At 40.6% G+C, this 22,986-nt stretch overlaps 1 protein-coding gene across 1 annotated transcript; it reads left to right on the forward strand.

The window, feature by feature from the left end:
- The first annotated feature begins 3,148 nt into the window (after positions 1–3,148).
- On the forward strand, positions 3,149–17,214 carry emc8 (ER membrane protein complex subunit 8). Its single transcript, XM_084337558.1, has 5 exons — positions 3,149–3,676; positions 4,624–4,700; positions 10,864–10,933; positions 11,068–11,162; positions 14,805–17,214. The coding sequence occupies exons 1-5, from the start codon at positions 3,461–3,463 to the stop codon at positions 14,962–14,964; spliced, it is 618 nt and encodes a 205-aa protein (XP_084193684.1). The 5' UTR covers positions 3,149–3,460; the 3' UTR covers positions 14,965–17,214.
- Positions 17,215–22,986: the final 5,772 nt, after the last annotated feature.

The raw sequence follows: 22,986 nt of genomic DNA on the forward strand, positions 1-22,986 counted from the left end.
CACAGAGTGACACACCAGTGAGCTCGACAGAGGCTGATGTTGAATTTCATGTGAACTTGATTGCAAAATCACTACCTGTGTCAGACAGAAAATCTAAACAGATTTCAGCAGAAACGGAAAAGGACCCCCTACTACAGAGGGTCATGACTAATATGAAAGAGAGCTGGCCTAAAGGAGACTGTCAGCAATATTACAACATCCGAGCAGAGCTGAGTGTGATAGATGGACTGTTACTCAGAAAGAACACAATTGTCATTCCTCAGTCACTGAGACAAGAGATGTTGAAGAGACAGAGAAATGTAAGAGAAGGGCCAGAACATCAATATATTGGCCAGGCATCAACACGGACATTGACAAGATGGTCTCGAGCTGTGAAACCTGTCTGAAACACCATACGAAGCAGCAGAAAGAGCCCATGGTAACTGCAGACCTGCCTAAGGTGCCTTGGCAGAAAGTGGGAACTGACTTGTTCCACCTGGATGGAAAGAATTATCTACTGGTTATAGACTATTTTTCTAACTATCCAGAGATAGCACTGCTTTCCAGCATGACAGCTACTTGTGTGATTACACATATGAAGTCTATCTTTGTGAGACATGGAATTTGCCAGTTAAATCTGTCTTCATATCTCACGCCCCAAAGGCGATAGCGAGGGGGGCGTACGCGTGTAGGTCAGTGGCCAATCAGAGCGCAAAACGGGAACCCGGAAACACAACTGCGTTGGTAAAAGCATACACGCAGCCCGGATGATGGTTTTTTACATCGAATTCTATACACCGCAATTTTGCATCGAATTTTTTACATTGAATTTTATACACCGCAATTATGCATCGAATTTTCTTTTCAACGTAATTATTTTCAATGCTATAAATTCAGTGTCTGAAAAAATTCAGATACATGTTTCAAAGTAATTATAAATTCGGTGTCTGAAAAAATTCAGATACATGTTTTCAAAGTAATTATTTTCAATGCTCATACTTTGAGCTAATTTTATAGTTAAAATGATTGAGACAACGCAATCTTCTGTCTTCGTTGTGCATGCATGCGTGTCCTCACCACACGCGATACATGTGTCACTATTCTGGCAGTGGCTACTGTTATTATAGTATTGTAATGAAAGGTCTGTTATTTAATGTTTGTGTAAAGGGCTATTTTAACTGTTGATGGGTAGTGCATCAGTAAAGTGAATATGGTATTGTGCTCTTGCTCTGTTTGAATAGGTGGAGAGAGTGGTTCACTGTATTATAATAGTAAATAGACAAATATGTTGTGCTCTTGCTTTTCTCTTTTTGAAGGTGGAGAGAGTAGCATTGCATGGTAACTACGTCTATTCTGCATCGAACATTGTACATATGTCTAAACTGAAACTGTGACCTCGTTTTTTTTTTTACTTCTAATTTTACTATGTTATTTTATTTCATACTTATCTTGTCTTGCACAGTCTCTGGAGCGCAACAGTAAGAAGCATTTTGTATAAAAGTATTCTGTACTTCTGTATGACAACTATTAAAGAAACTTGAAACTTGAAACTTGCTAGTGCCACAACAGTTTTATTTGAGGTTCATAACAGTACATTGTACTAAGCAATTGTTGGCTCATTAGTTTGTGATTCACATGCACTAAGATTCACCAGAATGCAGGAAATTAAGTCTTTGTAACAAAAAATGTCCTGGTGGGGAACCCCCAGACCCCCCGCTTAAAAAGTGGCCTGATTGGGGCTATATTTCGCGCTATATCTCCCGGTATGAATTATTTCCCCAGTCCGGCCCTCCCTGGGGGTATGTATTTCCAGTGTCAGAAATATTGTGTCTGTTACTAGGCTTGAGTAAATTGTAATGAAGAAAAGGAGAATATAAATTATGATTTATTTTTGCATCTGTGCCGGTGAATAACACCATGAAAACATTGAGGTCCTTCTGATTTGGCTCACTGAGCTCATTCACCACCTTATTGAGATCAAGTGTAAAAAAAATCGAGGCAAATTAATAAAGGGACGATGATTAAACAGAAGGATTTGTAGATACAGTAATAAATGATAATCGATTTTAATTATGAATTCATATTTGACCTTGAACTTGACCTTGACCTTATTATGGCCAAATCATACATCTATGGATAGGGAAAAGGCTCCTCTTTCCAATGGCAGGGTTGAATCTGGATTTAGTCATTTCCTTGCGGTTTTACGATAAAAGAGATATAATTAGCATTTTTCCGATAAATTCGTATTTCCGATAAATCGTATAAAACACCGGTAAAAATTTGGAGCTCCAGTAGCTCACCGCATATCTCTGCGCTATTTCTGCGTCAGGGAAAACCGTGCTGCGTCACGGATCTGGTGGACTCGAGTTCGATTCCCGGACCCGCCGTCATTTACCAGAATGTCTTCCCCTGATCTATATCCTGTTTCTATATCCTGTTTCAATTCTGTATCTTGACCAGAAAAGCGATAAACGCTAAAAAATAAAGTAAAAAAAAAAAAAAAAAACACTGGTAAAAATTTAAATATACACTTTGACTACTGTTTTGATAGGGTTATGGTCTTTACTCTTGGCTACAAAAAATTAAAATGAAAAACATTAACCTCTTAACATCCAATGCATACATGTGGGCCCTCATGAGGACGATTTGCAACACGCCACTTTGCCGACCTCTAGCGGTTTGGGTGTGCATTTCTTTTAACACAATATATAAATAGAATTAAAGCCCTATTTGTTGCCTGTCAATTGCCCTTTCAGGTGACAAAATCCATTCAGCGGTTCTCGAGTTACATGCCGATATGTGAGGCATGCGCCAAAGTACACATTACCACCCCCGACCTCCGGGGGCTCTAGCTCCGTCAATCATTTGGACAGGGTTGTAGCCAATGAGTGTGGCTTTCCAATGATACCCCATGATATGATAATTGGGGATATAATACGGTCTCTATTGATCGATTTATGATAAAGAACAGGCTAAAACAGCACACCTCCGAGCTGCTTCTATAGAAAGTAGGTTCGTACTTTACGCCAGACGTACATCAGCGCGAGCCCTCTGTGGCTGCCACAGGCTTGCCCAGTGAGAGGATTCTCCGGCGCTGCAGCTGGACCCTATTGTCACCTTCCGTTTTTTTTTTTTTTGGTTTACGACAATTCAGCCTGGTTTACGATAGCACCGGTGCAGCTTGAGTGAGTGGCTAGATTAGCTTAATTTCGGAATTCTGATCGTCGTTTTAGAGCTAGCTGGCGACATTATTTCGATCTTCACAAACTGTAAGTTGTACATGTACCACTTAACGTTCGAGGTTGTAGAGGTCCAGACACGGGCTGCTGCTGTCTCTCTTGGATCATAGCCGTTGTTCCTCGGGCATGAAATCGAACGCTAGCTAACGTCAGCAGACAGACAGCACTGCACTCTGCCTTCAAGCCTTTTAGAATCTGACCCTCCTCCACAACATAATCTATCGTTTCTGTCATCATTAAACATGCCTATTATATTGACAACTCAGGCATACTGCAAAATGCTTCTGCATGCTGCAAAGTATCCCCACTGTGCCGTGAATGGGTTGCTGGTTGCTGAGAAAATGAAGGAGAAAAAGAAAGAGAGCCCATCTTCTGCTCCAGTGCTTTGCGTGGATTGTGTTCCTCTGTTCCACGGCACCCTCGCATTGGCACCCATGCTGGAGGTGGCTTTGACACTGGTACGTATCTATCTAGCGGTGTAACCCACGTTAGCTCTTGCAATGATTCTCTTCTGGAATGGCTGACTTACAGCTGATGCCATTTCTGTCATATTTCATATTTCCATATTTCCTGATGGATTGAAAATGGGGGGGGGGGGACCCTGATGTAAACAAGACGAAAGTCTTTCTCTGGTCTGCATCCCCTTAACAGTTGTGTGTATTGAGCTGTACTGTACTGTACCCATTCTGCAATCTGTTAAAGGGGAACTATTTTACTATTTCTTTCACTATTTGGGCACTTTTACACAATTCCTGTGAGTCTATGGAACACCTCTGTAATATATATATATTTTTTTTATTCATTGTTTTGTATTTCTAATCAAGTCCTCAAAAACAGCATTTTTCTACCTCAAGATCTCGAGCTGTTTTGAGCCTGGGCTCCTAAACCACTGCGCAGCGTCGTCTTCGCCTGAACATTAACATGCAGCGGTGTCTTTATGACATCACATATAGGGCACATTTTCAAATGACTCAGTTCAGTGAGGGTGAATATTGTGAGAGGAGAATTGGAAGAATGCGCCAATATGAGAATTTTGAGACATAGATCATATTAATATAAGTTCACATAGCTAGGAAACAATGCTAAACACTCAAAAGGCCATTTATAAGATAGTTCCCCTTTAATAAAGTTTTCAATCAATCCATTATACTCATAAACTTAAAATGCCATACTCATAAACAGTACAGTATGTCATAAATGTCTAGATGCAACAGTATTGTCTACCTGTATGTAATTTATGTTATGAATTGAAAATGGGGGACCCTGATGTAAACGAGATGAAAGTATTTCTCTGGGCTGCATCCCCTTAACAATTGTGTGTATTGAGCTGTACTGTATTGTACCCATTCTGCAATCTGTTAATAAAATGTTCAATCAATCAAAGCCCATGCTCTTCTTTCCACAGATTGATACTTGGTGTAAAGAAAACAAATACATCATTGTTGGATATTATCAAGCCAATGAACGGACTAAGGACTTCAGGTAACGCAACCAAACCATACACAACCAAACAGTGTTGTTGTGTGAAGTACCCTGATAGAATAGTGCTCTGGTAAAAGTAAGGTCCTCCATTCAACATTCTACTTGGGTAATAATAATATAAATGTAGCCATAGAATTACTTACTTTCCACCCCTGGTATGCAGGGTGTATTGTGTCTGTATGTCCATCCACCAAGATATCTTGGCAAGTTTGGCAACCATTGAAGATGGAAGGAACCTTGGAGCAGAAACTAGGGACATTGACTGGGACAAATATTAATCCATACTATGCTGCAAACTCTTTGTTGGTTTTGTTCACTGAGAGGCCATTCAAGTTACTTGGCTGATTCTTGGTTTAAAGAGGAGTTGGTGGTCAGAAGAAAAAGAGCCGTGGTTCATTTTTTTTTTTTAAACTTTGGCCATTCCCCTGGCTCTTTTATGTGTTTATCACATTTATACTGGTCAAGGTTGACCGACAGAAACAGGCTGAAAGGGTTCAGATGGGGGGGAAGACACTCTGGGAAAGGCACGGCTGCAGTCGGGATTCGAACTCGCTAAGCCCCAGATCCGTGACGAGCACGGTTGTCCACGGCGCTGAAATAGCGCTCGCGGTACGTGGTGAGCTACTGGAGCTCCCCCGTGGTTCATACTTTTATAGTTGCGACCAGCAGCTTATAGTTCACTCTGTTGGTTGGTTGGTCCACAAAAGTGTCCCTACCCGTACTCTCTAGCGGCCAGTTTTTGTCCCTAGAAGACTGAAATTGGGCATGGAGGGCACGTGTGTGAGCACTGAGCATGCGTGGAATGGATGCAGATTTTCACTTGTTCCTTCATAGGGCAAATTTGCAAGCAGTGTAGATGTGTGAATTGGTCTTTCACAAGAGGACCCAGTAACTAGCTACCAGTAAATGGGTGTAATTCAAGAATAGAATCTATGACCGTCCACAAAACTGAACGTGGAGGCTCATTTTCGTAGACGTTGTGAATTCATTAATTTCTTTCAACTTGAAAGTTCTCAAAGTACTCCGCGGGTAGCCCTCGTTCACGGTGTAGTTGAGCATTTACAATCACATAACATTAATGATATTATATAAAGTCCAAAGAATAAAAAAAATATAAAAAACTTTACTATAAAAATGGAATCCTTTAAAACACTCAAAAACAGTTACAGATTGTGGTGATATGCTCGGTCACCACTGCTCTAAATCGATCCACGGACACTAGTGCACCTAATTTTAATGTCCACTGCAGGGCATTCCATGATTCAGGAGCACAGAAGCCAAAGACAGATCTGCCAAGTTCACTATGAATTCTATGCACTTTGAGTGTAAGCCAATTGTTTGTTGGTGTACCATAGGGTTCAGACGGCCATTCCAATAAAGAAGTAATCTCCAATTATGGCTTTATTTAATTTAATTTCAAACCTGTATTTAAACTAGAAAGGCAGCTGAGGTTTCCCAGACATGCTGTAAATGACGAATAAGCTAAAGAAAAATTGTGCGGCCGGGTAGCGCAGCGGACTAAGCGTCTGCCTACCACCGCAGAGGCAGTGGGATCGAATCCAGCTGCTGCGGTAACTCCGGCTTGGTCGGCTGTCCATACGGAAACAATTGGCAGTGTCAGCAGGTGGGAAGCCGGTGTGGTGGGTCCGGGTCGTTGTAAACAGCGACTCCTACAGGTTGGTCGGGGCGCCTGCTCAGCGAGGAAGGGATCTGGGTGAGGTAGTGTGATCCTCCCACGCGTTACACTCCCCCAGTGAGAGTCCTCGCTGTCAGGTGAAAAGAACCGGAGGAGACATGTGATAGTCTTCAACCCTCCCTAGACCGGCAAGTGGGGGGTAAATGCGCGCAACGACCAGGAAGGGAATTGGCATAACGACTAAAATTGGGATGGGAGAAACATACAAAAAAAAAAAAAAAAAAAAAAAGGCTATCAAATAAAAGGCATATAAAATCATAACAATAATAAGACAACAAGGCGAGACAAAAGCAAGCATACCAAATCAATTAAAACACATACAACTTGATTGACAAAGGTTGGAGAACATGGTTTTAAACTCTTGGATTGTTGGAGTTCATGAGCTAGGGGGCATCATAGCTAAATGCAGTTTACCCTGTTCCGAGCAAACAGGGTAAGCGACCAGCCAATCACTAGAACGGGTTCCATAGTTTCCAAAATTCCATTCCAATACTGTAGTATGAGGTAGCTTACCAATAAGGGCCTTAAAATGCCAGTGTTTGTTTTTAAAGAAACAAATGTCAATGCAAATCTAGTCTTTTTCCACCAAGGAGGACCATCCAACCTTATTGTACAGGACACAATGTTGAGTATATCACGATCGCTAGTGATTGTTAACTCCAGAGGGCGCTGTTTACTGTTACTGTTGAAAGGCCAGCGCTTTAAAGTATACGAATACGTGGCGGTGTTTGCAGGGCTAAAACTATATTATATATTATAGCTATGGATATAATAATATTGCCCATTTGACATCGAGTATCTATCGTTCAATTTGTGAAAAAAATATAAAAATGTCATCCATACATTCCCGTGTTATACCGTGGTGAATATGAGTATAGTTTTAGAGTAATGCTGTCTAATCCCAGAAAACAACGCTATGCAGCAATACGTGCATTTCACTAGAAAGTTTAGAAACCGTGCCATTTCTCGCCTGTATACGCTACTATTTCGAAATCAACTTGGTATTATTATGTTTCATCATGAATGCATGAAAGGGTGGGGGGGAGGGGTAATTTTTTTATGCTTTGATCGTCACCAACGGAATACGTTACACAGTACATTACACACATCGCAATGAAGGAATTATTGGAACAACGCAAGATTGATACCATATAGCCCTTACCTTGACTAGGATGTAACCCAAAAAGAATATTCCAATTATCTGATCGCCATTCCAAGTATTGATGTCGATCGTGTCCATAACATAATCCACCAAAGAACATGAATCGGGAGTGTTTGATTCTTATAAATCCATGCTAGGGATGCCCCGATCGATCGGCCAGTAATCGGTATCGGCCGATATTCAGTATAAATATGAGATCGGTGAATTCCGATAATGCTTTATTTTCGCCGATCGTGAAAACCGATCGAAAAACATGATCCAATTCTTAGCGGAGATCTCACTCGCTGACTTCTGTCTCAGACACACAAAGGACCTGCAAACTGCCGCTCCTCCTCCTCCTCCTCCCCTGCCCCTCCCTTACCCGTGTAAACACTAGGGGTGGGAATCACCAGTTTCATCACGATACGATATCGATTCTTTGGACAACGATACGATATTTTCCGATATCACAAAGTCTGCCACGATACGATACAATTCGATTCAGGTGCCTGCGATCGATATGAGACGATATTATTATTATTTTGATCAATTTTTTTTATTATTAATCACATGAAACAAGACAACACATTAACACTTTGATTGCCTAAGGCTAAATTCATGATATACCATAGGTTGCCAGCTCTATTTGTCTATGGAGAAGTACCCCTTCTTTGCAGGGCTATAACTTTTTAAATTCTATTGCTAAATTGCCATTATTAGGGCCCATTCAATGTCCTATATATATTGTTCAGGGTGAAGCAACGTTAAACTTTTTCATTCACATATTCATACTAAAGTATGGTCTAATGTATAAGTATGTTTTCATCTCTTTCTGCAGCTTTCTCCAGAACGTGATCTATAGCCCCAAATGCATTATATTGATGATGAAATACAGTTTGATGGCAATCGGCGCGATATAAAAAATTCCAACTAGACATGGTTCTAGAAGTTACTACACATCATCTGATGTTGACCGGATGGGTGAGGGGGCGTTTATAATTCCGTGGGCAACATTATACCATTCATCTAGTGTGGGTCATATGTTCATCAGATCAGTTAGTATAGGAGACATTGAAAAATAACGCTGAATCTTACCGTATCTTCCTCGCGCCGTTGGGCGATGAGCGTGGAGTATACATTTTCCTATTATGGGATGTTTGAATACCCGGTCCATTTCCAGGTTGTATAATGGTATATACGTCCAAATCATGTTGTTTATCGAGTTATTGGCAACGGATCGCTATGTATTGTGACGAGCTAGAGTGCCGGAACCTATAGAGAGTGCCTGGAAGTAATATGGGTGAGCAGCACATCGTCCAAGTAACTTCCTCTTTGGCGATTGCGCCGATCGGCCACCAGATGGCGCTCTTGAACCGCTAGAGGGTTCAGTGGGGCTTTTTGGTGGGTCTCAGGCCAGCGGATGGGAAATATGAATCCGATCACAGATTTTTGAAATATTGATATCAAAGACGAGTTACGGCGTCTTCGGCAACTTGGGCATGGCGGGGAAGGACGCCTAAACTCGTCTTCTGGCAGTTAAAGTGTTAACCACAATCACAATACACAGAACTTCACAGGAAAATAACAAAAACAATAATAATACAGAATAACAATTTATAAATTATAAAGACAAAAAGAAAAGAAAATAAAGTTCAACCTTTTTAAATTTTAAATTTCAAAATTTCAAGGTTTCAAGGGGGGCTATCTAATAAATGACCAAATAGTGAAGAAATAGCTAAATAGCTGCCCCCCAATAAATCCCCAGTTAAATTCAGGACATAACAAAAGACAAGACATACAAGACATTTCCTCCTCCCCCTCCCATGAGACCGCCGGACTCCCCCGAACAAGCACCCCAACCCCGCTCAGCCGCACACGGCGGTCCTGACCTTCTCAGCTGCTGCGAACCACAGGTCAATCCCAGCCTGCCCTACCCCAATCACCCGCGCCGTGGATATCTCAAGATAAATCACATCCAACAGTGTTAGGGACCAGTTAATCACTGTGAGCTTCTCCGGCTCCTTCCATCTCATTGCTATTAGCTTCTTCGCGGCTGTGACGCCCGCTAGGACAACCCTTTTCAGTTGTACGGACGCGGGTAGATACGAGACGATATTATATGCCCATTTAACACGATCAGTAACATTTAAACACGTTAGAATATAACGCTGAATCTTACCGTGGCTTCCTCGCACCGCTGGCAGATGAGCGTGGAACAGAATTTTTTCTATTATGGGATGGAGAAATGCCCGATCCATTTCCAGGTTGTATAATAGTATATACGTCCAAATCATGTTGTTTTTTCGAGTTATTTGCACCGATCGATGTTCACTGTGTCAAGACGGAGTCTCTCTAACGATAGCGAGTGCCCGGACCACATATGGATGAGCACTTCCGGTTCAAAGGGTCATTTCCGGTTGGCGATCTGCCGATCGGCCACCAGATGGCGCTCTTGAACCGCTAGAGAGTTGAGTGGAGCTTTGCAGTGTGTCTCAGGGCTCCGGAGGGGAAATATGATTTCGAGCACAGATTTTTGAAATATTGACATCAAAGACGAGTTACGGCGTCTTCGGCAGAATGAGCATGGCTAGGAATGACGTCTTAACTCGTCATCGGCGATCATAGTGTTAATATCCTATCACAGTGCTGTATTTTGGCTGGAAAAGGCATATTGGGAGTCAGAAGGTGCAGTACCGGCCAGATCCTGTTAGTGGGGCTATCTCGAGAATGCAGTAACCCCCCCTCCTTCCCAGTCCCTAGTGGACCTCTGCTGCTCTCTATCAGCTTAGCTTAGTTAGCTCATGCTAACGCAACGTTAATTTCGGTATTTAACGCGACGTGGGCATAAAGGAATGGCGAGGATGGAAAGCATGTTAGATGCATTTGACCCCTTGTGGGGGAAAAAAACAACAGGCACTTATTTCGGGCAAAATAGGTGGACTCTGAAGCAATGTTGTCTAATGTCTACACACGCTGAGCTGCGCTGAGCTACTGTTGTTGTTGCAGCCAGTCGGGTGGATATGCTCATGAGGAGATTTTCAAAATAAGAGTATCGCAATATGAATCGATCTTTTTACGTTGCATCGATCCTATTTGATCATTGATAATAGATCGATATATCGATCTGGATCGATGTATTGTCCCACCCCTAGTAAACACACAGAGGCTCATATTGCCTCGGGCAATAGTCTGCTCTAGTCTAGTGCATGTGACCGTAATGCTATCAAACTGCCCAATACGTTCGCCCTCAACAGAAACACTTATGTTTGAACCATAGGTCAGGCATCGGTGGCCACGTTTCTAAACTCTCTGCTCCTCTCCTACAGACCAAACCAAGTTGCGGAGAAAGTTGCTGCCAGGATCTCTGAGAACTTCAGCGAAGCTGCAATAGTGATGGTAGTGTTGACTTAACTGACTTGGCGTAACTGATGTTATTGAGAATAGTTCTGTCACAGCCAGAGTATTTCTCCCAACAAAACAATGCAGTATGTACCCTCGTAATTTTATGCTTGTTTTCCCCCCCTCCTCAGGTGGACAACAGCAGGTTGACAATGAGCTGTTTTGAACCCATTGTCCTAATATATGACCATCATGAAAACAAGTGGAGGAGCAGAGATGTAAATCCGTAAGTGTCTCTCATCTGAATAGCTCATATGTCTCTTAAGTCCCAAAAGTGAAGTCCAACGCATGCACTCCAGCCACATTTGGAATGAGAGGGCTTTGGTGCTCAACAGCACAGAACAGTACATATAAGTAATTTCACCTGGGCACTTGAAAATAGACAACCCAAGGTAAGACACTGGAGCACTCATGCATGTTTATTACAGGGGCGTTGCTGATGTTTGGAAGCGTATATATGGACAAATGTATATTATGTAATGTAAATTGATGTCTCTACATTATTTACTAATTGTGATGAATGCCATTATTTATTCTTCATTTTTCTTTATTATTTTTCAAAGTGGCTGATGGTTACCTAAATGTGTGAGAGGATATTGTGGCAATTCCAGGTGTATGGGTGGCAGAATAAAACAACAGACAGACGAGTTGTGTTTCCCAAAATAATACTTTCTCTTTATTTTCGAATCAAACCAAACATTTCACGGTTCTCCTCACTCTCTCTGACTTCAACTTAGACTGTCTGCAGGGCGGCTTTTCCGCTTACCGGTCTGTCCCCTCGCTCCTGATATGCGAGAGTGAGCGTGTATCCTTGGGGCCCTAGTTGCTCACTCTCCTCAACACGCGCATCGCATCGTGATTCGCTAGCTGGTCTTGATGGCCTTCTAGCGGCAGGTGTGCCTGGAAGCGAGACGCCCAAATATGGGCAGCGCCTAGCCATTGGGTCATTACGTAGCGCCCTTCAATCACCAAGCCCAGTGGTGGCGTGGGGTTGCCACAATATATATATATATATATCTGCTGTTGACTCTGAGGAAGACGCTTGTCCAAACATCAGTCACCCCCCTCTACCATAAGCATGTAGATGGTATGAGAGCTCCAGGTAGTATTTTAAAGAGCCCAGCCTGATGAAAAGCTCATATGTCTCTGTCTGAAGAGCTCATCCCTACTGATAATCACATGCCGTTTGGTGGATGCTTTTATCCAAAGTGCCTTGTAATACCACAAGCCACACCTTTCTTGCATGTGTTGCTTAACACTTTCAGAGCCCAAACTTAATCTTGATTTACCGCTTGAATGCCCACCATCCACTTCAATGTTAGCGTTAATAACGCCTAATCTATGTTTTAAATTATGGCTATGTGTCTAATCTGCCCGTCGCTTATCAATGACTCGTTTTCCAGTCAACATTGTCGAAGCGGATTGTTTTTTTATCGGTTCATTTTCGTTTTATAGCATTTTGAGAAGCCCTCGTTTTCAAGGAAAATATAAATATTCCATGATAATCGCCCTTTACTGGAATATTCTAGAATACACAAAAACGTTGTCATTTTTCGGCCTATTTATGAATAGTTTTCAAATAAACGCTAGATTATCGATAGTATATGTGTACGTATGCACGCTATATAGGCGATCTGACAAATCGATTCTCTGATTTCCTCAAAGCGATCGCCCACACACAGACCCATCACACATAGGGCGAACGCTGAGATCTCAGCGAATACAACTCTGATTATCCCAAGACTTGTAAAATAGATTCCTTTAGATCAGATGTTCTCCAAAAAGATCATTCCAATTCCTGATCGCCATTCCAAAAATCGATCGCTTTTATTGATCCAACGCTACATACTGTACATATGTATTCCACGCTGTTCTGAGGCTCCACAATGAATCCGATCGGCTCGGGTTACATGCCTGAGAAGTAAAATGTGGATTCCGGATTTTTCTTTTCTCATCCATTTTCATTGAGTCCATTCCAAAAGGTTGCATTACCATCTGGGAGACGATAGGGGGCGGTTTTTTCACATCTGAGCTCCTACAGGGGCTGCATACCAACGGGAGACTCGGTTGATGAAATATGAATTCAGATCGCCAATAAAAAAATAAAACGCTAATTGTCGTCGTGGCATTGGGCTGATAAAAACGTCTTATCACGTTTTGGGCATTGAAAGTGGTAAGGGGGAACCAATGGCAGTTTTGCTACCATGCTTTACGCTATGAGCTATGAAGGACCTTGTCCTTATATTTTGAGAGGTCATCGATATACAGTGCCCCATTTAGGTCTACTCCCTGTTTCCAGGTTACTGTTTTTTTTTTGCATCCTGAAATTAAGATTAGATGAGATATTCCTTTATTGATCTCCTTGAGGAAATTCAGGCATCATAGCAGCATGGGGGGGGGGGGTACAGGTATGGGCATGGTAATAGTAGAAGACATAAATATAGGCAATACAATTATAATAAAGATAAAAATAAGCAGCAACAATATAATTAACTCTGATTATGAGCAAGTAGGCGCAATCAAATCAAATGTGCAGATGAGTGTGTATGCCATATCAGTTATATTATAATATACGTTACAATAAATATGGTCAATAAGACTTTGAATCTGAATATATACTATGAGTAAGTAAAGTATATAGATATACACAATAAAAAAATATTGAATCTTAACATTTCCTGCCTTTTATTCATACACTGAACTTCGAAGTAAAAATACATCTCAAATGTATTTATAAAAAATTAAATAACTGGTAGTGATAATCCTGAACCAAGACTGTAAATGTAAGTAGCAGGTTTTTAGTCCCGTCAGGGTTTTTGCAGGGACTGCTGCACTGATTCCACCAGACACCTTTTGAATAGAGGCGTTGATTTTTCTGCTCCCTGTTGTTGTCTATACCCTCTAGTTCGCAAGGCTCCACACGCGCCACAGCCTAAAGAGACAAGGTTGGAGCGACGAGCGTACTCGAGCGTGTAGTGCCACTTCTGGGACGCTTCAGTGGAGCTCGTTCTGTCTTTCTTCCCTATTTGATACCCACAGTTCAAGACCTGACAGGCTTTCTTCCCGTTTGATACCCACACAGCTTAAAACCTGATAGACTTTCCTCCTGTTTGATACCCACACAGTTTTAAACCGGACAGTCTTTTCTCCTGTTTGATACCCACACAGTTTAAAAACTGACAGTCTTTCTTCCTGTTTGATACCCACACAGTTTTAAACCGGACAGTCTTTTCTCCTGTTTGATACCCACACAGTTTAAAAACTGACAGTCTTTCTTCCTGTTTGATACCCACACAGTTTAAAACCTGACAGTCTTTCTTCCTGTTTGATACCCACACAGTTTAAAACCTGACAGTCTTTCTTCCTGTTTGATACCCACACAGTTCAAGACCTGATAGTCTTTTCTCCTGTTTGATACCCACACAGTTTAAAACCTGACAGGCTTTCTTCCTGTTTGATACCCACACAGTTTAAAACCTGACAGTCTTTCTTCCTGTTTGATACCCACACAGTTTAAAACCTGACAGTCTTTCCTCCTGTTTGATACCCACACAGTTCAAGACCTGACAGTCTTTTCTCCTGTTTGATACCCACACAGTTCAAGACCTGACAGTCTTTTCTCCTGTTTGATACCCACACAGTTCAAGACCTGACAGTCTTTTCTCCTGTTTGATACCCACACAGTTTAAAACCTGACAGTCGTTCCTCCTGTTTGATACCCACACAGTTTAAAACCTGACAGTCTTTCTTCCTGTTTGATACCCACACAGTTTAAAACCTGTAATAAAATAGTAGAATAGACAGAGTAAACATGGCTCGTCTTTCTTTAGCCCTATGGATAATGTATGTTGTTGAACATGTGTTCCAGGGACTGCTTTGAGGATTGGCACGAGGCCCAGAAGATCACGTCCTCGCTCCTGGAGGGCAGGTCCTATGAGAACCTCATAGACTTTGACAATCATCTGGATGACCTGAGAAATGACTGGACCAACCCTGTCATCAACAAGTCTGTGTTGGATCTATGCTAAGAAGACCAGGAAGCACTTTTGAAAGGAGATGTCTACGGTTCCTAATGTCACCCCTCAGTTCTCTGCGTTCATATGAAAGTTCCTCTACTTTCGACCGGAATTGCATCCGGTCACTCAGCCTGGCACAGAAATCAATCTCAACATCCAAAAATTGTCGTGCATATCCGCTTGCTAGTTGTAATGAAACTAGTAATGAGTAATGAAATTTAGTTTGCAATTAATCGGAATCAGAAACGTCTTTATTGCCAAGTAAGCTTGCACATACAAGGAATTTGTCTTGGTAATTTGGTGCATCAACATTAACAGACAATATCAACACTTGCAAAGCAAGTAGGAGTAAATTAATTTGAGTGGTACAAAAACATCCACAGCAGCCGTGACAATTTATTTATCTGCTAGCGCAGGTTACGCCGATGTTGGCCAATGTTATTCTCCTGTAGCAACTGATCACACAGGTCCCTAGACACAACAGCGTCCCACGAATTTATTAAGCTTTTGAAATCTTCCTCTACTTGACATCTCTTTTCAATAGTGCTTCTAGGCTAAAACAAGAGTATCCTCCTGAACACACACAATGGTACTCCTGCCAATGACCGCATGCATGATGCTACTTGAAGTGTAGTAATGGATACACAAAAGTGCTCAATACCAAGTCTTTGCTCCTCTCGTCTGTGATAATTTGCAGAGCTCCGACCACGTAGGCCAAGATCTCTCAAGGGCAAGCATGATACATGCGCCGTTGGCATCTGTATACGTCCTTGGTAGGGACTAGAATAAGAAGGGGATGGGCCACAGCGCTAACATTCTCAGAGAAGCTGCATTGGGAGACAATGTTGCTTCTTAAACGCCATTTGTCTCTCTGAAACACGGAAAGTCATTTCCAAAGGTTTTTATGACTTAAGCTGACCCATCCACTTATTGTTATAGGGTAGGGACACTGAGGTTATTAAGACATTTTTGTCATGGAATGCAACTATTTTTCATACTTTCTGCAATGGTTTGTGGTTGATCCTAGATTAAGATGTGTATATAAGATTTAATCCTAGAGAATTTGGTCTCTTTGCCGGTTTGATTTTTCAGGGTAATTGGCTGTACAGAGATATAGTTCTGATAAATTATTTAGGTTTTGAGCTATTGCTGTAATTCTGCTGCATTATGATTAACAGGATTTTGGTTAGTTAATTATATCCTTTAAGTCTTTGTTTTTGCTCTCTTAAGAAACAACATTCACATTAATAATTTTCCCAGTTATGTTGGACTGTTAAAATTAGTATACTGGACAACCAACACTAATCTATGATGTCACCATGGGCTTCTCTGGAGCTGTTCCATTGACTGACTGTCTTGAATATTTGAGCTTTTAAATTAGCTACTTCAAGTGTAGTATTAACAGTCGTGAATTAATTTAAGTTAATTTAATATCCCCAGAAGAACACACCCCATTCCCACATGGTATGTCTCCCATTCTATTTGGCTTTTTAAGACATCAGAGATTAGGATCTTGTCTCATGTTTCTAGCTTTGGGAGAGACGTGTCCATCATGTAGGCTACATACAATTGTCCAAGATCCTAATAATGTGTGAATTCTGGTTTTCGCTTAGGCAATAGTATTTATTCTGGTAAAGAAAATCAATATATAAATAATTGACCACTCTTCCTTTCTTGATTATGTAAGTCTTGATAGCCATTTGATAGGTATTAAATTAACATACTTTATATAAAGGCACTGAAATAACTTTGTATTTGAGATTAGATTTTATCAATAAGAGCTAATAAATGTGAATTCTAAACTTTTTTTTTCTACAAAACATTGTATGAACTGAATGTACTATTAAAACTTTTGAGATCAGCTCAGGCTTTATGAATTTTGTCTTACTATTCAATGAATTGCCCTGTCTCAAGACCCGCCCTCTTTAATTGATCCTCCACTCACAACTGCTGCTTCCCTCTGACCTGGGAAGCATCATTTGTGATTGGAGGATCAAGGCCTTTGTGTGATGGGATGATGGAGGCCTCTGACAGCCAGTGTGCATTGGTGCTTACTTATGAAACACCACTACCCCTTAAACAGGTAGCAAATGGAAACACAGGATGGAGGAAATAAGTCCTGCAAATACGAGTTCCCTGTTGTCATGATGTGCATATAACTTGACAATTGGCGTTAATTTTATTTTGTTCTAACACTTGTATATTTTCTGTAAAGTGTCTTGTTTCTTGAAATATGCACTTTTAAATAAAATGTATTATTAAAATCACAATGTGTGGTTGACACTCAAGTTCGAACTGTCCAAATCAACAACTGTCCATATATTGAGCACGTATATATTAAAATAACTCACAACTTATTTATTTTTAAGGGTACTTTTAATTGCAGGTAGTGCTTTTTCTTCCAATGGATATAGTTCAGTGATAGTGGTGGGGGTATCCCAAAGTTAGCATTTTCTTCATACTTGGCCCCTTGTGCCCTCCATTGCTTCATATGGAGATACACTCTGTAGTGAAGTGCTACTGGGAAGGGAATGGTTTGAGAAAGGACTAATAATATAATTTTACTCCACATAAATGTACATCACATTTAATTATGTTCTCTGAATATGTGTAGTTTAGAAGGCCGTCGGTTGCAAAATTGCAACACCACTTTTAGCTTTTAGCTCATTAAAAAAAGTGTAAATGTTTATTTTTTATTTGTTAAGCACATTTACATAGTCATAGTCTGGCTGGCCTCTGAAGTTGCTAATGTCTTTTTTATTTGGGTTTGAGTTCCTGCAGTCTTCTGTCTCATAGATTGTCTCTGGCCTAGAAATATGAAACTGAACTATCCACACACAAGCACACACACGACACGCACGCTGAGCACGCTCACACACTAGCAACACTCATGCCGCACACACGCACACTTATGGCCAAGAGGAAAGGCCACTTTAAATTAGTATAACAACAGGAACAGTGTATTGCACTACTAAAGCTACCTAGCATGTCGTATATGCTCTGTAAATACTACAGATACCGAGATGTCACACCATGTTACCTGTTTATTGCACTGTTGTTTTTATTGGATTCTATTATATGTTGTACCACTGTATTTTTATTGGATTCTATTATTCTAAATTAATAGCAAATACATCAGGTTATAAATCAGACTGGGAGGTATATTGTAAATTAAGAAATGTTGTTACAAAATGTAATAAAAAGAAGAAGAAATTGTATTATGAAAATAGGTTTAATTATATAAAAAATGACAGTAAATTATTATGGAATACTCTAAATGAAATAATGGGCAGGAATAAGAAACCTACCCCATCCTTTCTAGAAACAGGAGGAAAATTCCTCACCAAACCAGTTGAGATTGCTAATCATATTAACAATTATTTTATTGGAAAAGTAGATAATTTAAGGAATAATATGCAAACAATAGATAATGAAAAATCTTATTTATTAATAAAGAATAAAATAATGAAAGATAAAAATTGTCAATTTAATTTTGATAGCGTGACTATAAGTAATGTAGAACATATGTTAAGTACCACTAAAAACAAACCACCAGGTGTTGACGGTCTTGACGGGAAACTTCTGAAATTGGTCCCTGATTTAATTGCCCCTGCTATCTGTCATATTATAAATCAATCCTTTAGTGAATGTTTGTATCCGCAACAGTGGAAAACTGCCAAAGTAATACCACTGCCAAAAAATTTGAAATTGCCATTCTCAGGATCTAATAGTCGTCCCATAAGTTTACTGCCAGTTTTGAGTAAACTGATGGAAAGAATAGTAAGTGAACAGATTAAAAGCTACTTTTCTTTTAACACATTGACCACTGATTTTCAACATGCATATCGTGAAGGACATTCAACAGCGACTGCTTTAACCCAAATGACGGATGATTGGCTGAAAGAGATAGATAAAAAGAAAATGGTTGGAGCTGTCTTGCTTGATTTTACTGCAGCATTCGACATCATAGATCACAAATTCTTACTTAAAAAACGTTTTTTTTTTTTTTATATTTTTTTTATTATTGCAAGACAAAAATTATTAAAAGTCAGTACTCAACACACAATGCATAATGAAACTTTCAGTAAAGGTGGTTAAAATATATGCAAGTACAGAAACAAGATAAAACAAAATTAGTCTATAATAACATTTTAACCGTATACAGTGTATATCCAGCGAAATTACAATTATATAAATGTTAGTATATAATATACCCCTAATACCTATTTTCTAAAACCCTACACACATATGCTCCAGCTCGAACCCCCCCCTCCCGGACGCGTGTAGCTGTTCCGCAACAGTAAGTGACTTCCGGGGTAGGCCTGATTGGCCCCGACAGGCACGTGACGCGCAACTTTCTCTGCCGCGCGGCACGCTCCGCGGAGCCGAGTGGCAGAGCTTACGGAATTACGTAACCGTCCAAATACGCCATGACTCTCATTCGGCGCTATAGCTCACCTGGCAGAGAAGCGGTCCTGTGATCCTGCGGTCCGTTGTTGGTGAGTTCGAATCCCATCAAATCTTTTTTTTTTTACGTGATTTTTTTTTTAACGTGTATTCTTTCGCCGGTTAAGGTTAGGCATGGTTATGGTTAAGGTTAAGGTTAGGCATTGTTTCGGAGTTGGTTAAGGTTAGAACGGTTAAGTTTAGGCGCTGTTAAGGAGCTGGTTAAGGTTAGAGTTTGTCTTAGAGAATGGCAATATTCTTTCTATGGTTAAGGTTAGGCATGGTTAAGGTTAAGGTTAAGGTTAGGCATTGTTTCGGAGTTGGTTAAGGTTAGAACGGTTAAGTTTAGGCGCTGTTAAGGAGCTGGTTAAGGTTAGAGTTTGTGTTAGAGAATGGCAATAGACAGCCTATTTCCGCGCGACAGCTCTCAGCAGCCTCGTTGCGCGTCCTGAGTTTGCCGCGTCACGTGCCTGTCGGGGCCAATCAGGCCTACCCCGGAAGTCACTTACTGTTGCGGAACAGGTACACGCCTCCCGGACCCCCTCTTGGATAGTACCTCCATTATCCCTCACTCCTAACCAGACACTACCATTATAAGCTAGCTTTTATTCTCTCCACCACTTCTAACCACATTGACATTTTGGATTCATTGAGACCCAGAATTCTTGCTGTAGATATTTCTTGATATATCACATCGAGATATGTAAGAAACCACACTTTTCGGCAAATTTTTTCCGGTTGAAACCAACGTGATGCGATCAGTTTTTTAGCTACTGTGATACCCGATAAAACCAATCTCTTTAGTTGTGGATTCACTGCAAACTCAAAAACATCATTCAATAGTAATACCGAGGGGTGTACAGGTATATTCCAAGATACGAGTATTGATAATTGTTGGGACACATCTTTCCAGAAAGCCTTAACTGGTGGGCAGTCCCAATACATGTGCATAAATGTTCCTTCGTCCCCATTTGTACATTGGGAGCATTTGGAGTCTTGTTTAAGCCCCATTTTGCACAGCCTTATAGGAGTCAAGTATGTCCTGTGAATATAGTTCAGATTGATTTGTTGATGATCCGGGTTCCTTGATGTAAGTCGGACATTTGCCCAGGCTCCTTGCCAATCAAAGTCATGTTCCAGGTCTGGTATATCCCTCCTCCAGACAGTGTCTAGTTGAAGGGTTTCATACGAGGACGTTAGTAATTGATAATAAAAACCTGATACAAAACCTCCCAATGTTTCTCTTTCATAGAAAAATTTGTGGTATCTGTGGTGTTCAATTGGTATGAGTAATGGAACACCGTGAGACCTCAGACAAAGTCGTAACTGTATGTAAAAAAGCCATGTGGACTCGGTGAGGTTAAACTTTGTGCATATTTCGACATAACTACAGAGGCCCTTGTTATTAAAAATATCCCCTAATGAGTGTATGCCTTGCTCTTCCCATATAGGGAATCTTATAGGGCGGTAAAGAGTATGATCAAGGATTTCACGGATAGATTTTCCTCCATATTGCGCAAAAATCAAAACACAAAACTGTCTGAAATGGAAACGCTTTACTCAACTCTTTTTAATTCTTTAAAATACAACAACTCTACTAGACTAGAAAACCAAGTTAACATTCTAAAGACAGAGATCAAAGCAATATACAGAAAAAAATCGGAACTGCAAATACGCAGCACAAGACAACAGCAGTACTTCCAAGGATCTAAACCTAGTCACCTATTAGCCATGCGACTAAGAGTTAATGCAAAATTTGCAGATATAACTGCCATTAGGAAACAACAAGCTCTAGTAACAGAACCCGAAATAATAAACGATACATTCAAAGAATTCTACTCCGATTTGTATAATTCAGAGACGACCTTTGATCAAGACAAATTAGACACATATCTTAATCAAATTACTCTCCCTAAACTTTCGGAGGACGACGCTAAACAGTTAGAAGCACCGATCACATTAGAAGAACTCAAGAAGGCCATATCCGGAATGAAAAACGGCAAGGCTCCCGGAATTGACGGTATCCCATCAGAAATGTACATTTCTTGCTGGGACATATTTGGACCCCTATTACTAAATATGATCTTATACTCAGTCAAAGAGGGAAGCTTCCATAAACACCAAAATACCGCACTCATTTCAGTTCTTCACAAAAAAGACAAAGACCCCACTGAGTGCGGTAGTTACCGACCTTTAAGCCTCCTCGGAACCGATGTCAAACTGTACTCTAAGATATTAGCCATCAGATTGCAAAAGCATATGACGTCTTTAGTTCACCCGGACCAAACAGGCTTCATAAAAGGTCGCCTGATCAATGATAACATAAGGCGAATACTGCACGTACTAGACGCAGACAAAGAGGACACCACACCTAAGGCGATGCTATCCCTGGATGCTATGAAAGCATTTGACAGGTTGGAATGGTCGTTTCTATGGGCAGTATTAGAAAGGATGGGGTTAGGAAAAGGATTCATTGATATGATTAAAGTACTATACAAGGACCCATCGGCCAGGATTACAACAGGCACATTCATCTCCGATATCTTTCCGGTATCACGCTCAGCCAGACAGGGTTGCCCTCTTAGTCCCGGACTATTCGATCTATCATTAGAACCTTTAGCACAATTTATAAGACAATCCCAACACATAGAACCAATAGTAATCAAGGGCACACAACATAAAATTAGTTTATATGCGGACGACGTAATATTGTTCATGCAAAACCCCAACAACACATTGCCGCATATACTCAAGTTGATAGAGAACTTTGGTGATTTATCGGGATTTAAAATAAATTGGCCTAAGTCGGCTTTTCTTCCTCTTAACATCAGTGCAAAAAAAGACACAACCCTCCCAGGTGCGATACCCATGGTCAAACATTTTAGATGCTTGGGAGTGGAAATATTTCCCACCATAAGACAAACGGTGAAGCACAATTACACAAAAATACAGAACAAAATCAAAGACGACCTGGACAGGTGGGCAAAACTTAAAAACTCAGTACAGGCAAGGGTATCAATAGTTAAGATGGATGTATTACCAAGAATCAATTTCTTCAGCTCAATGCTTCCGTTACCTCCTCCAGAGGGCTACTGGAAAAGATTACAAACCTCCACATACAAATTTATTTGGAATAACAAACCACCTCGCATAAAAAGATCCACCGCACAGAGAAATAAAGCAGACGGTGGCATGGCAGTTCCAGATTTTTTACAATATTTTAAGGCCTTCACATTAAGACCACTGAAGATATGGTTTGACCCCCAGGCTTTGGTATCTTGGAGAGATTTAGAAGAAAACATAGTAGCCCCACAGAGACTAAAAGACATAGCACACACTAAACTTTCAATCAAGCATTGTGAGCGAGAATTTGGCCCAATAATTACCCATGCAATCAGAACATGGCGGGAAACACAAAAGAAATATCCTAACCCTCAAGAATGGCATAATCACACTCCCATATTCAATAACAATGCACTCTTAATTACTTAAAAAACTTGAATGTTACGGTTTCTCCTGATCTGCACTATCTTGGATGCAAACTTATTTAGCAAACCGGAAACAAATAGTTTTTTTTAATGGGAGTTA

Source organism: Notolepis coatsorum (genome assembly GCF_963971535.1).
Source record: "Notolepis coatsorum genome assembly, chromosome: 20".
In the NCBI taxonomy this organism is placed as follows: Eukaryota; Metazoa; Chordata; class Actinopteri; order Aulopiformes; family Paralepididae; genus Notolepis; species Notolepis coatsorum.